We start from the raw sequence: 14,317 nt of genomic DNA on the forward strand, positions 1-14,317 counted from the left end.
CTATAAGAGTATATGATATCTGAGATACCTGTTTCCCCATGCCCTCAGCAACTGTTTAGCCTCTCCCAATCCTACAGGTGAGAAATGGTATCTCATTTTGGTTTTAACTTGCATTTCTCTTACCATGAGTGAAGACTAACATCTATTCATATGTTTAAGGGTCATTTTCATATGTTTTTATTAATTATCTGTTTATGTCTTCCACTCTTTTTTATTTTTCCCATTAATTTTTGAGTACTCTTTATATACTAGAAATACTAGCTCCTCAAAGTCAAGTTTATTAACGTTTCATTGAATCTGGACTTTGGGTTATCATTAGAAAGCCTTTCCCTACATCCAGTTTATAGAGGAATTCACCCACACTTCTTCATTTGCTTGTATAGCATTATATATTAGAAGTATAGAACCCTTTTCCTAGCCAGGGGAACTGAGACCCACAACACCTGGAAAATCGGGTAACTCCCACCCCAATACTGCGCTCTACCAAGGATCTTAGCAAACGGGCACACCAGGAGACTATATCCCACACCTGGCCGGGAGGGTGCCACGCCCACGGAGCCTCCCTCATTGCTAGCACAGCAGTCTGCAATCTGGCGGTAAGGCAGCAGCGAGGCTGGGGGAGGGGCACCCGCCATTGCAGAGGCTTAAGTAGATAAACAAAGTGGCTAGGAAGCTCGAACTGGGTGGAGCTCACAGCAGCTCAAGGAGTCCTGCCTGTCTCTGTAGACTCCACCTCTGGGGACAGGGCACAGCTAAACAACAACAACAACAACAACAACAAGCAGCTGAAACCTCTGCAGACGCAAACGACTCTGTCTGACAGCTTTGAAGAGAGCAGTGGATCTCCCAACACGGAGGTTGAGATCTGAGAACGGAAAGACTGCCTGCTCAAGTGGGTCCCTGACCCCTGAGTAGCCTAACTGGAAGACATCCCCCACTAGGGGCAGACCGACACCCCACACCTCACACGGTGGAGTACACCCCTGAGAGGAAGCTTCCAAAGCAAGAATCAGACAGGTACACTCGCTGTTCAGCAATATTCTATCTTCTGCAGCCTCTGCTGCTGATACCCAGGCAAACAGGGTCTGGAGTGGACCTCAAGCAATCTCCAACAGACCTACAGCTGAGGGTCCTGACTGTTAGAAGGAAAACTAACAAACAGGAAGGACACCCACACCAAAACCTCATCAGTACGTCACCATCATCAAAGACCAGAGGCAGATAAAACCACAAAGATGGGGAAAAAGCAGGGCAGAAAAGCTGGAAATTCAAAAAATAAGAGCACATCGCCCCCTGCAAAGGAACGTAGCTCATCGCCAGCAACGGATCAAAGCTGGACGGAGAATGACTTTGATGAGATGAGAGAAGAAGGCTCCAGTCCATCAAACTTCTCAGAGCTAAAGGAGGAATTACGTACCCAGCGCAAAGAAACTAAAAATCTTGAAAAAAGAGTAGAAGAATTGATAACTAGAATAATTAATGCAGAGAAGGCCATAAACGAATGGACAGAGATGAAAACCATGACACGAGAAATACGTGACAAATGCACAAGCTTCAGTAACCGACTCGATCAACTGGAAGAAAGAGTATCAGCGATTGAGGATCAAATGAATGAAATGAAGCGAGAAGATAAACCTAAAGAAAAAAGAAGAAAAAGAAATGAACAAAGCCTGCAAGAAGTATGGGATTATGTAAAAAGACCAAATCTACATCTGATTGGGGTGCCTGAAAGTGAGGGGGAAAATGGAACCAAGCTGGAAAACACTCTTCAGGATATCATCCAGGAGAACTTCCCCAACCTAGTAGGGCAGGCCAACATTCAAATTCAGGAAATACAGAGAACACCACAAAGATACTCCTCAAGAAGAGCAACTCCAAGACACATAATTGCCAGATTCACCAAAGTTGAAATGAAGGAAAAAATCTTAAGGGCAGCCAGAGAGAAAGGTCAGCTTGTCCACAAAGGGAAGCCCATTAGACTAACAGCAGATCTCTCAGCAGAAACTCTACAAGCCAGAAGAGAGTGGGGGCCAATATTCAACATTCTTAAAGAAAAGAATTTTAAACCCAGAATTTCATATCCAGCCAAACTAAGTTTCATAAGTGAAGGAGAAATAAAATCCTTTACAGATAAGCAAATGCTTAGAGATTTTGTCACCACCAGGCCTGCCTTACAAGAGACACTGAAGGAAGCACTAAACATGGAAAGGAACAACCGATACCAGTCATTGCAAAAACATGCCAAAATGTAAAGACCATCGAGGCTAGGAAGAAACTGCATCAACTAATGAGCAAAACAAGCAGTTAATATCATAATGGCAGGATCAAGTTCACACATAACAATATTAACCTTACATGTAAATGGACTAAATGCTCCAATTAAAAGACACAGACTGGCAAACTGGATCAAGAGTCAAGACCCATCAGTTTGTTGTATTCAGGAGACCCATCTCACATGCAGAGACATACATAGACTCAAAATAAAGGGATGGAGGAAGATCTACCAAGCAAATGGAGAACAAAAAAAAGCAGGGGTTGCAATACTAGTCTCTGATAAAACAGACTTTAAGCCATCAAAGATCAAAAGAGACAAAGAAGGCCATTACATAATAGTAAAGGGATCAATTCAACAGGAAGAGCTAACTATCCTAAATATATATGCACCCAATACAGGAGCACCCAGATTCATAAAGCAAGTCCTTAAAGACTTACAAAGAGACTTAGACTCCCATACAATAATAATAGGAGACTTCAACACCCCACTGTCAACATTAGACAGATCAACGAGACAGAAAATTAACAAGGATATCCAGGAATTGAACTCATCTCTGCAGCAAGCAGACCTAATAGACATCTACAGAACTCTCCACCCCAAATCAACAGAATATACATTCTACTCAGCACCACATCACACTTATTCCAAAATTGACCACATAATTGGAAGTAAAGCACTCCTCAGCAAATGTAGAAGAACAGAAATTATAACAAACTGTCTCTCAGACCGCAGTGCAATCAAACTAGAACTCAGGACTAAGAAACTCAATCAAAACCGCTCAACTACTTGGAAACTGAATAACCTGCTCCTGAATGACTACTGGGTACATAACAAAATGAAGGCAGAAATAAAGATGTTCTTTGAAACCAATGAGAACAAAGATACAACATACCAGAATCTCTGGGACACATTTAAAGCAGTGTGTAGAGGGAAATTTATAGCACTAAATGCCCACAAGAGAAAGGTGGAAAGATCTAAAATTGACACTCTAACATCACAATTGAAAGAACTAGAGAAGCAAGAACAAACACATTCAAAAGCTAGCAGAAGGCAAGAAATAACTAGGATCAGAGCAGAACTGAAGGAGATAGAGACACAAAAAACCCTCCAAAAAATCAATGAATCCAGGAGTTAGTTTTTTGAAAAGATCAACAAAATTGATAGACCGCTAGCAAGACTAATAAGAAAAGAGAGAAGAATCAAATAGACGCAATAAAAAATGATAAAGGGGATATCACCACTGACCCCACAGAAATACAAACTACCATCAGAGAATACTATAAACACCTCTACGCAAATAAACTGGAAAATCTAGAAGAAATGGATAATTTCCTGGACACTTACACTCTCCCAAGATTAAACCAGGAAGAAGCAGAATTCCTGAATAGACCAATAGCAGGCTCTGAAATTGAGGCCATAATTAATAGCCTACCAAAGAAAAAAAGTCCAGGACCAGATGGATTCACAGCTGAATTCTACCAGAGGTACAAGGAGGAGCTGGTACCATTCCTTCTGAAACTATTCCAATCAATAGAAAAACAGGGAATCCTCCCTAACTCATTTTATGAGGCCAACATCATCCTGATACCAAAGCCTGGCAGAGACACAACAAAAAAAGAGAATTTTAGATCAATATCCCTGATGAACATCGATGCAAAAATCCTCAATAAAATACTGGCAAACCGGATCCAGCAGCACATCAAAAAGCTTATCCACCATGATCAAGTGGGCTTCATCCCTGGGATGCAAGGCTGGTTCAACATTCGCAAATCAATAAACATAATCCAGCATATAAACAGAACCAAAGACAAAAACCACATGATTATCTCAATAGATGCAGAAAAGGCCTTTGACAAAATTCAACAGCCCTTCATGCTAAAAACTCTCAATAAATTCGGTATTGATGGAACGTATCTCAAAATAATAAGAGCTATTTATGACAAACCCACAGCCAATATCATACTGAATGGGCAAAAACTGGAAACATTCCCTTTGAAAACTGGCACAAGACAGGGATGCCCTCTCTCACCACTCCTATTCAACATAGTGTTGGAAGTTCTGGCTAGGGCAATCAGGCAAGAGAAAGAAATCAAGGTATTCAGTTAGGAAAAGAAGAAGTCAAATTGTCCCTGTTTGCAGATGACATGATTGTATATTTAGAAAACCCCATTGTCTCAGCCCAAAATCTCCTTAAGCTGATAAGCAAATTCAGCAAAGTCTCAGGATACAAAATTAATGTGCAAAAATCACAAGCATTCTTATACACCAGTAACAGACAAACAGAGAGCCAAATCAGGAATGAACTTCCATTCACAATTGCTTCAAACAGAATGAAATACCTAGAAATCCAACTTACTAGGGATGTAAAGGACCTCTTCAAGAAGAACTACAAACCACTGCTCAGTGAAATCAAAGAGGACACAAACAAATGGAAGAACATACCATGCTCATGGATAGGAAGAATCAATATCGTGAAAATGGCCATACTGCCCAAGGTAATTTATAGATTCAATGCCATCCCCATCAAGCTACCAATGAGTTTCTTCACAGAATTGGAAAAAACTGCTTTAAAGTTCATATGGAACCAAAAAAGAGCCCGCATTGCCAAGACAATCCTAAGTCAAAAGAACAAAGCTGGAGGCATCACGCTACCTGACATCAAACTATACTACAAGGCTACAGTAACCAAAACAGCATGGTACTGGTACCAAAACAGAGATATAGACCAATGGAACAGAACAGAGTCCTCAGAAATAATACCACACATCTACAGCCATCTGATCTTTGACAAACCTCAGAAAAACAAGAAATGGGGAAAGGATTCCCTATTTAATAAATGGTGCTGGGAAAATTGACTAGCCATAAGTAGAAAGCTGAAACTGGATCCTTTCCTTACTCCTTATACGAAAATTAATTCAAGATGGATTAGAGACTTAAATGTTAGACCTAATACCATAAAAACCCTAGAAGAAAATCTAGGTAATACCATTCAGAACATAGGCATGGGCAAGGACTTCATGTCTAAAACACCAAAAGCAACGGCAACAAAAGCCAAAATGGACAAATGGGATCTAATTAAACTAAAGAGCTTCTGCACAGCAAAAGAAACTACCATCAGAGTGAACAGGCAACCTACAGAATGGGAGAAAATTTTTGCAATCTACTCATCTGACAAAGGGCTAATATCCAGAACCTACAAAGAACTCAAACAAATTTACAAGAAAAAAACAAACAACCCCATCAAAAAGTGGGCAAAGGATATGAACAGACAGTTCTCAAAAGAAGACATTCATACAGCCAAGACACATGAAAAAATGCTCATCATCACTGGCCATCAGAGAAATGCAAATCAAAACCACAATGAGATACCATCTCACACCAGTTAGAATGGCAATCATTAAAAAGTCAGGAAACAACAGGTGCTGGAGAGGATGTGGAGAAATAGGAACACTTTTACACTGTTGGTGGGATTGTAAACTAGTTCAACCATTATGGAAAACAGTATGGCGATTCCTCAAGGATCTAGAACTAGAAGTACCATATGACCCAGCCATCCCATTACTGGGTATATACCCAAAGGATTATAAATCATGCTGCTATAAAGACACATGCACACGTATGTTTATTGCAGCACTATTCACAATAGCAAAGACTTGGAATCAACCCAAATGTCCATCAGTGACAGACTGGATTAAGAAAATGTGGCACATATACACCATGGAATACTATGCAGCCATAAAAAAGGATGAGTTTGTGTCCTTTGTAGGCACATGGATGCAGCTGGAAACCATCATTCTCAGCAAACTATCACAAGAACAGAAAACCAAACACCGCATGTTCTCACTCATAGGTGGGAACTGAACAATGAGATCACTTGGACTCGGGAAGGGGAACATCATACACCAGGGCCTATTATGGGGAGGGGGGAGGGGGGAGGGATTGCATTGGGAGTTATACCTGATGTAAATGACGAGTGGATGGGTGCTGATGAGTTGATGGGTGCAGCACGCCAACATGGCACAAGTATACATATGTAACAAACCTGCACATTATCCACATGTACCCTAGAACTTAAATTAAAAAAAAAAAAAAGTCAGTGAATAATTTTAAAAGGACATTTTAAAAATTTCTTGAAACAAATGTAAATGGAAACACAGCATACTGAAACCTGTGGGATACCGGGAAAGCAGTACTAAGAGGAAAATATATAGCAATAAGCACCTACATCAAAAAACTAGGAAAACTTCAAATAAACAACCTAACAAAAAAAAAAGAAGTAAAACCTGTTCCATTTGGCATTTATTATTATGTATTTAGGAAGTATGGATCTAACTTTACACTTTCTCCTAATGATTACTTAGTCATTTCAGCATATTTATTAAAGAGAATATCTTTTGTCCAATCATCCATCTGAGACGACACCTTTATCATATACTAAATTTTAATATATATTTGTGTCTCTTTCTGAACTTTCTATTCTACTCCACTGGGGAGTCTGCCTGTTTTATTCTTGCTTGTATTTTCATGTAAATGTTAGGATCAATTTGTCTAGCGTCCGAAAAAATCTTGATGTTATTTTCATCATGATTGTGCTAAATTTATAGATTAAATTAGGGAAAATTATAAATCAGGAAGAACTGACACATCTATAACATTGATCCTTCCTAACCACCAACCAATGGCTTTTCCTTTGTTCAAACCTACTTTGTGGGCTTTCAGGACTATTTTCAAGTGTTCTTTATATTAATTTTGCAAATTTCTTATTAACTTTATTCCTAAGTATTTTCTCTTTTGTTGCTATTGTAAATGGAGTTTTCTCTCTCACTATTGTTGTAGTTATTGCTTGTGTATAATAACACTATTGAGTTCAGTATGCTAATTGTATGCCTTGCTTCCCTTCTGAATTCTTTCATTGTTTGAGCAGTTTTCTTTCTGCTTTCCAATTGTTTACCAGTAATACTATTATGTCATCTGCAAGTAGAAATACTTTAACTTCTTCTTCTTCTAATTTTTATGTGTCTGATTTACCTTGTCTAATTGCAATGGTTAATGCCACTGGTACAATGTTAAAGTTAGTAGGTATCTGTGCTTTGTTCCTGATTTTAAATAGCTCCAGTATTTGCACATTAAGGAAGAAGTTGAGTTTAGGGCAAAGGCTTAGAGGTAGAGATAGAGAGTGCCATTTTATCATATTAATATAATAGCCATCAATTCCCTCTTTTTTCTTTTTTCCGCATCTATAAGAAAAAAGGCACATAATTTCTTTACTCATATTGAATCAAACTTCCATTCCACAGATAAATTTCACCGACCATGATTTATTATCCTCATACTATGAGGTTGGATTCTGTTTGCTAATATTTTATTAAGTATTTTTGTATCAGTATTGGTAGGTGGCATTGCCTTGTAATTTTCTTTTTGTATTATCCCTACCAGATGTGGTTATCAATATACATTTGCTTCACAAAAAGAATTTGGAAGTTTTACTTTAAATGCTCTAGAACAATTTATGTAGTACTGTAACTGGTCTTTAAAAGCTTGGTGAAACTCTCCTTGTGAAACTCTCTGGACCTGTTGCCTATTTGGGGGAGGGTAATTCCTTAAAAAAATTCTTCTACAGAAATTGATAGTTTCTATCTTTAATGCAGTAAATTTAATAAACTGTATTTTCCCAGAAAATTATCTACTTCCTAGGTTTTCAGACTTTTCAAAATAAAAGTATGTTATGGACTCTCAAGATTTTTAAAATTTCTTTTGTTTCAACAATTATTTCCCCCTCATTCTTTCTAATTTTATATATTTGCGCTTTCTCCTTTTTTTCCTGATTAAGCTACACAGTATTTCTATTTTGTTAATTTTTTTCAAAAAAAGATTTCAATTAATTAGATCTGCTTTTTAACATTCTAGTAAATTCTGCTTTTAAACTTTTGGTTACTTTGTTGCTCTTTTTCCAGCTTTTAGAATTGGGAAATTATTTCATTCTTTTATTTTCTTGATACAAGTGTTTAAACACTGTCCCACTGCGAAACATTAAAGTTGAAGCTACAATTAAGGTTGCTAATCAGTGACCTTGAGATAATCCACAGTTACCTGGATGGGCCCCATGTAATCACACTGGGAGGATCTGCAGCCCACTCTGGGGCAGGTTTCTGCCACAATAGCACAGAGGCCAGGACAGGAGAGGAGGCAGCAGCAGTCGGGAATTCACCAACAACCCCTTCCTGGTGAGAAGGGACTAAATTGTCATGTGACTTGCTTGGCCAATGAAAACATAGCAGATAGGACACTAGCAGGGGCTTAGGAATGTGTTTTCACAGTGGGGCTTGCTGTGTCTTCCTCTAGCAGCCCCAGAAGAACACGCCTGGCTGCCTACTAATCCAAAAGGGGTAAGAGACAAGTGAGGCAGAACCACTCCAGCCGACCTGATAGGCACAGTAGACATTACGGCATGGTGGACAAAGGGATGGACCCCTGGAGAGAGGCTCAGCATATGTCCTCCCTCCTCCCTTTGTGGTTCAGTCCAAACCCCACTGTCTCCAACATTCCCTGGTTCCCCCACTCTGTGACATCACTGCCAGCCTCCTGTCCACTCTGCCAGCTGCAGGTGAGTGAGGCTCATAGGTTAGACCTAAGGGTAGGAGGGGGTAATCTTTCTGTACTAAAATAGAAAATGCCCCCAACACTCCAGGACACCTATTCACTTTGTTACAAGAAGCACCCCTTATTTGCCTTGACCACACTGTTTCTCTGTTTCTGGGTCCCAGTCTCCCCACCTGTGCTGAAAGACTCCTAAGGGCTCTCCTAGCTCCAGACGACTTCCTGTTTGACCTCATTGATCTTTCTTACTCTGATCAAAGTGCTGTGGGGTCCCTAGAGAACCGAAACTCAACGATCCACTGGGGACAGCCCAAGGGCCCTTTTCTTTGGCTCCTGCTTCCCTCTAGAGGCGGGCATTGGTAATGCAAGAAACACCACACCGGACTCCGTCCCAGCCAGCATCTCAGTGACGTTAAACGCTTACCATGTGCCGGATACCCTGCAAAGCACTTGACATCTTTATGTCACCAAATCCTTACAACAGCATTCTGCGGGTAGGTTTCACCATACCATTGTACAGACTGGAAAACTGAGGTTCAAGGAGGCTAAGTGGCCCGAAATTACACAGCAAGATGCAACAGGAATTAGGAACTGAAGTCCATCTAAGTTAAAAAGGAGTGTGCTCTTAACTGTTATGCTGTTCTGCCAGGCTTCAGATGGAGCCTTTCCATTTAAAAACCACTTACCATCAACTCTTGGAGGTCAAGGTGGTTCTGAACATCTCATTCTGGAATTGTATAGACAGAATAAACTCTGGCTTCAGATAAAACTACATTAAAATCCCAGCTGTTCCTGTTGGCTGCCACACCTGAGCAAGTCACCTTTCTTAGGCTCAATTCCCTCCATCTGGAAAATCAGACAAAGTCCCTTCTTTGCAAGGTGGAGAGGCAAATGAAATGAGCTCAGAGATGTCAAAGGACCTGCCCAAATGCTCAATGAATGTCAGTGTTCTTGACATCATGGCTGTTTCTATTCCCATAACTTTCTGAGATTTTTTTTGAAAAAAAAAAAAAGCCTGTTCATGGAAGGGAGAATGGGGTGAAGGATTGAGCTTCTTGAAGGAGGTCACACCTGAGCTGTCCTCAAGTGTAATGAGGAGAGGACATGGAGGTGCAGGTTGCAGCTTGTGCAGAGGCACAGGGATAGAACAGTGAGAGAAAGTCTGGAGCACAGCCAGCAGCTCCTATGGCTGAAGAGTAGTGACTGAGTTGGAACCAGTGGAGCTGGCAAAGTTGACAGGGGCAGATCCTCAGACAAGTTTGAACAGCAGAACAGGGGAGCCACTGAGGGTTTAAGGCAGAGGAGGAGTGATCTAACAGGATTGGCACCAGGGACAGATCTTCTGGTTGCAGATGAGCCACCAGAGAGGCTAGTGGGAAAGCAGTGGTCAGGATCCAAAGACAGGAGGTGCTAGTGGTGAGGGCAATGGGAATGGAGGGTGGCCGACAATGGAGATATTTATGGGATAGATTCAAAAGACCTTGATGAATGTGAACAGACGGGAGGTAAGGGGTGCCCCATTTCTAGCTGCAGACACAAAATGAATAGTGGTACCTGTCCCCAAAATAGGAAACATGAGAGGAGGAAAAGCACGTTTGGGATGGAGAGGGTGGGGAAGAGAGGTGGTCCCACCAGCAGGCAGCCAAAAGCAACCCTATAAGTCATCCATAAAGCTATTAATCAACTTGGCAGATGGGTGAGGCAGGTGGTGTCCTGCTGGTTGTGACATTCCTTGCTACTCCCTGGTGACAGCACCTGCTTGAACCCTGAACCAAAGTGAGATACATACAGGTTCATCCAACCATGCCACAAATGCTGTTAACCACCTGTCCTACACCCTGCACTGGGGACTCAGCAGCGAACACAGGAGACTCCCTGCCTTCCTGGGTTTACTAATGGGAAAGTGAGTACAAGAACATAAATGAATTCTAGGCTACTTCTGAACATGATAAGGGCTGCAGAGAAGCATGAGGTGGGGAAGGGAAATAGAGAGTGCTGGGAGTGGGGAGGAGGCTTAAACAGAGGGAATAAATGGAGAGAATTAAATAGAGTAAATGGGTCAGAGAAGGCCTCACTAGAAAAAGTGTTCATGGCTGGGTGTGGTGGCTCACACCTATAATCCCTGCACCTTGGGAGGCCGAGGCAGGCAGATTTCCTGAGGTCAGGAGTTCGAGACCAGCCTGGTTAACATGGTGAAACCCCGTCTCTACTAAAAACACAAAAATTAGCCGGGCATGGTAGTGCGTGCCTGTAATCCGAGCTACTCAGGAGGCTAAGGAATGAGAATCGCTTGAACCCCGAAGGCGGAGTTTGCAGTGAAAAAAAGATAAAGTGTTCTCTAAGCAAAGGTTTGAAAGAAGTGAGAGAATGAATCTTGTGGATCTCTAGGGGAAGAGCATTCCAGCAGAAGGTGGAGCAAACGCAAAGAGCAGTATGTTTGGTATGGCAGGAAAGGGATGAAGGGTAAAGTAGCAGTAGACAGTGAGGGACAGGTGGATAAATGGTTAGATTATGAGTTGTTTCAAGAGGCCCAGGGAAGGACTTTTCTTTTACTCTGCATGATACTGGAAGCCACTGGGAGGTTCTGGGCAGAGGTGTGACATGATCTAATGTCTGTAGGAGGAGGATTCATCTGTGTTGATGCTTAATGCTGATGGTTTGGAGCCGTTGCAATAATCCAAGTAAGAGATGCTGGTGACTGAGGCTGGAGAGGAGCATTGGACAGGTGGGAAGCCACTGCCCAAGGATGAGGCCATGGAGTGAACCCAGTGTGCTGTGATTGACACACGACCACTGATGATGGAAATTTCCAAAGTGGGGCTTTGGCCACAGAGAAAGGGGAGCAAGAGCAGATGGCCAGAGCCTGGAAAAGAGAAAGGAGGTTGGGAATAAGATAGACTTACAACCTTGGGTCATCAGAGCTGGGAGAATCCTTGGAAAGATGGATGATGCAGCACACTGACTTCCTGTGGCAGATGCGGGGGACCTCAGCATGGGCTAGCCCAAAGCCACACAGCAAGTTAGTGGCAGTGCCAGGACTGGGACCAGCAAAGCTGAGCTGCATCATCATGCTCCCGTGGGACCTGGGCCCAGCTGGAATAATGGAGCCAACAAACCATATGGGAAGACAATGAGCACAGAAAGCACTTTGAGGCACCTCCCATCAGAGTGGCCAGTTTACAGACAATTAAACACTCATCACTCCAAGGTGGTATTACTGTTCCCATTTTCCAGATAAGAAAGGGAGGCCAGTGGCTGGGCAAATTGACTCATGCCTGTAATTCCAGCACTTTAGGAGACCGAGGCAGGAGGACCACTTGAGGCCAAGCGTTTAAGACCAGCCTGAGAAGAATAGCAAGATACCGTCTCTACAAAAAGTAAAAAAAAAAAAAAAAAAAATAGCCAGGTTTGGTGTCACACATCTGGAGTCCCAGCTACTCAGGAAGCTGAGGCAGGAGGATCACTTGAGCCTAGGAGTTCAAGGTTGCAGTGAGCTATGATTATGCCACTTCGCTCCTGCCTGGGCTACAAAGCAAGACTCTGTCTCAAAAAATAAATAAATAAAATAAAATAAAGTGAGGCACGAAGAGATTACAGAACCCACCCAAGAGCACACACACACCTAGAGAGAAGGCAAATCTGACTCTTAAACACGAGCTTGTCTCCGTGGGCTGCCGCATCTCCTGGGGTTCTGCTGCTATGGGACCTGGCAAAGAAGAGATTCACGTTTTTCAGCTACAGTCTTAAGTTCATCTAGAAAACGACGCTGCCCAGAGAACTGTGCCGGACCTCCAACATCTGCGGTTCAAGAAGGCGACCCTACAGGTAAAGACTGGCAGAGTGGAGGCTCCAAGTCCTTTCCACAGGTAGGAGAAATGTGCACGCTTGAGGAAAGACCGGCCCTCAGAGTGGTGGGCCCAGGCAGGTGGGCCTGGAACTGCTGGCCACAGGGAGCTACAGCAGGTCAGAGAGAGGGGAGGGCCCACTATGACCCAGTGCTTAAATAACAATGGGTTTCTGGGATTGGAGCTGCAGAGCCAGGAGCCCCAGTGCCCTTTCCCCCTCCCACCGCCCACCAAAACATGGGGTCCAAGATCTTCTGTTGTTGCCGCAAGACCAGCGAGGGGTCTTCTACCACTGCTGGCTTCCACAATCCAAGAATGTTCCAACAGCATCATCCACGGTCCTTTAGTAGGTTCCAGGAGTGGGTGTATGATAGTGTCGGGAACATCTGATGATTCTCTGTGCCTCGGCCTCCCCAGCCACCTCCTGCTGGGACATGCCCAGATTTCCTTCAGCCTTCTGGGAGTGTGGAAATGGCATACTCAAACCTGTAACGACACAACCTAAAGACTCTATGAGTTATTAGAGATTAGTTATTAGGTAGCAGATATTCGTTGAAATCACTGGCTTTAGTCCTCCATAGTAGTTTATTGATTCATTTAATTTCTCACTGAGTTTGTGGTATTTTATTAGATGGTAGTTTAAACTCTGCCTCGGCTGCTTACTGAATTTGGGCATGTCGCCGACCCTCCCTCTCTAAGCCTCAGCATCCTTCTCTCCAAAATGAGGATAACGATAATATATCGCCCACTGTGCAGGCTGTTAGAAGATGAAGGGAGACACTGTGTGTAAGTGAATGCATATGGCCACACACAAAGAAGACATTCAGCAAATGATATCTGTGGATGTGTATTAGGATCAGCTGGGCCATGCTGAGGTAATGAGTGAACTCTAAAATCTCCATTGCTTTACCCAGCTTGAGATCATTCTTAGCTCACACAAGCAAACTTTTATTTTTAAAGCCATGAATGATCTGAGGAGTCTCTGAGTGGAGTATGGCCAAGATAGGTTATTCACGTATCACTCAAAGCCTTTACCCAGGATAAGTTTATTCCTCTGTTCTTTCAGATCTGAACACAAATTCTCTCCACAGTGCTGCACCAAACAGACATCCACGCCTCCCCCATGACAAACGCGTGATGCTCAAGGCGTGCACCCTCAGGAGGCCATGAGCATTCTAGTCGGCGGCACCCACGTGGTCCCTGAGGCTGCACGGCTGCTGCGCTTCCATGAGGAAGAGGGTGGTGGACAGGAGTCATGAAGACTGATTCAGAAACTCCCCTGCAGGAGGAGAAGATGTCTGAGCCATCCCTGTGCCACCACCAAGAGTCACTCCAGCTTCTGAAAAAGCCACCATTGGGGGAGCTGCCTCCAATTAAAGTCCGTGGTCACATCAGAGGAAGTGTCTCTCCTCCTTCCCCCTTTGCCAGCCCTACCTCTGTGATTCCCAAGAATTAGACCCTGGCACCTCTTGGAAAGAAATGCGGTTTTATCATTTTAACACATTAACACATTTTTTTTCAGTCACTCCTAACCAACCTAACAAGGAAGTGCTCTATTAGGAGAGGCCAGTTTGCATAACAGGCCGCTGTCATAAATGTC

The 14,317-nt window shown here is 42.8% G+C and overlaps 1 protein-coding gene across 1 annotated transcript; it reads left to right on the forward strand.

The window, feature by feature from the left end:
• The first annotated feature begins 12,812 nt into the window (after nucleotides 1-12,812).
• Nucleotides 12,813-14,111, forward strand: TEX53 (testis expressed 53). The gene is made up of 2 exons (XM_028834913.2): nucleotides 12,813-13,063; nucleotides 13,784-14,111. Exons 1-2 carry the CDS (start codon nucleotides 12,955-12,957, stop codon nucleotides 13,885-13,887), a joined length of 213 nt encoding a protein of 70 aa, XP_028690746.1. The 5' UTR covers nucleotides 12,813-12,954; the 3' UTR covers nucleotides 13,888-14,111.
• Nucleotides 14,112-14,317: the final 206 nt, after the last annotated feature.

The sequence above is a fragment of the Macaca mulatta genome, chromosome 15 (assembly GCF_049350105.2).
Source record: "Macaca mulatta isolate MMU2019108-1 chromosome 15, T2T-MMU8v2.0, whole genome shotgun sequence".
NCBI classification, from domain to species: Eukaryota; Metazoa; Chordata; class Mammalia; order Primates; family Cercopithecidae; genus Macaca; species Macaca mulatta.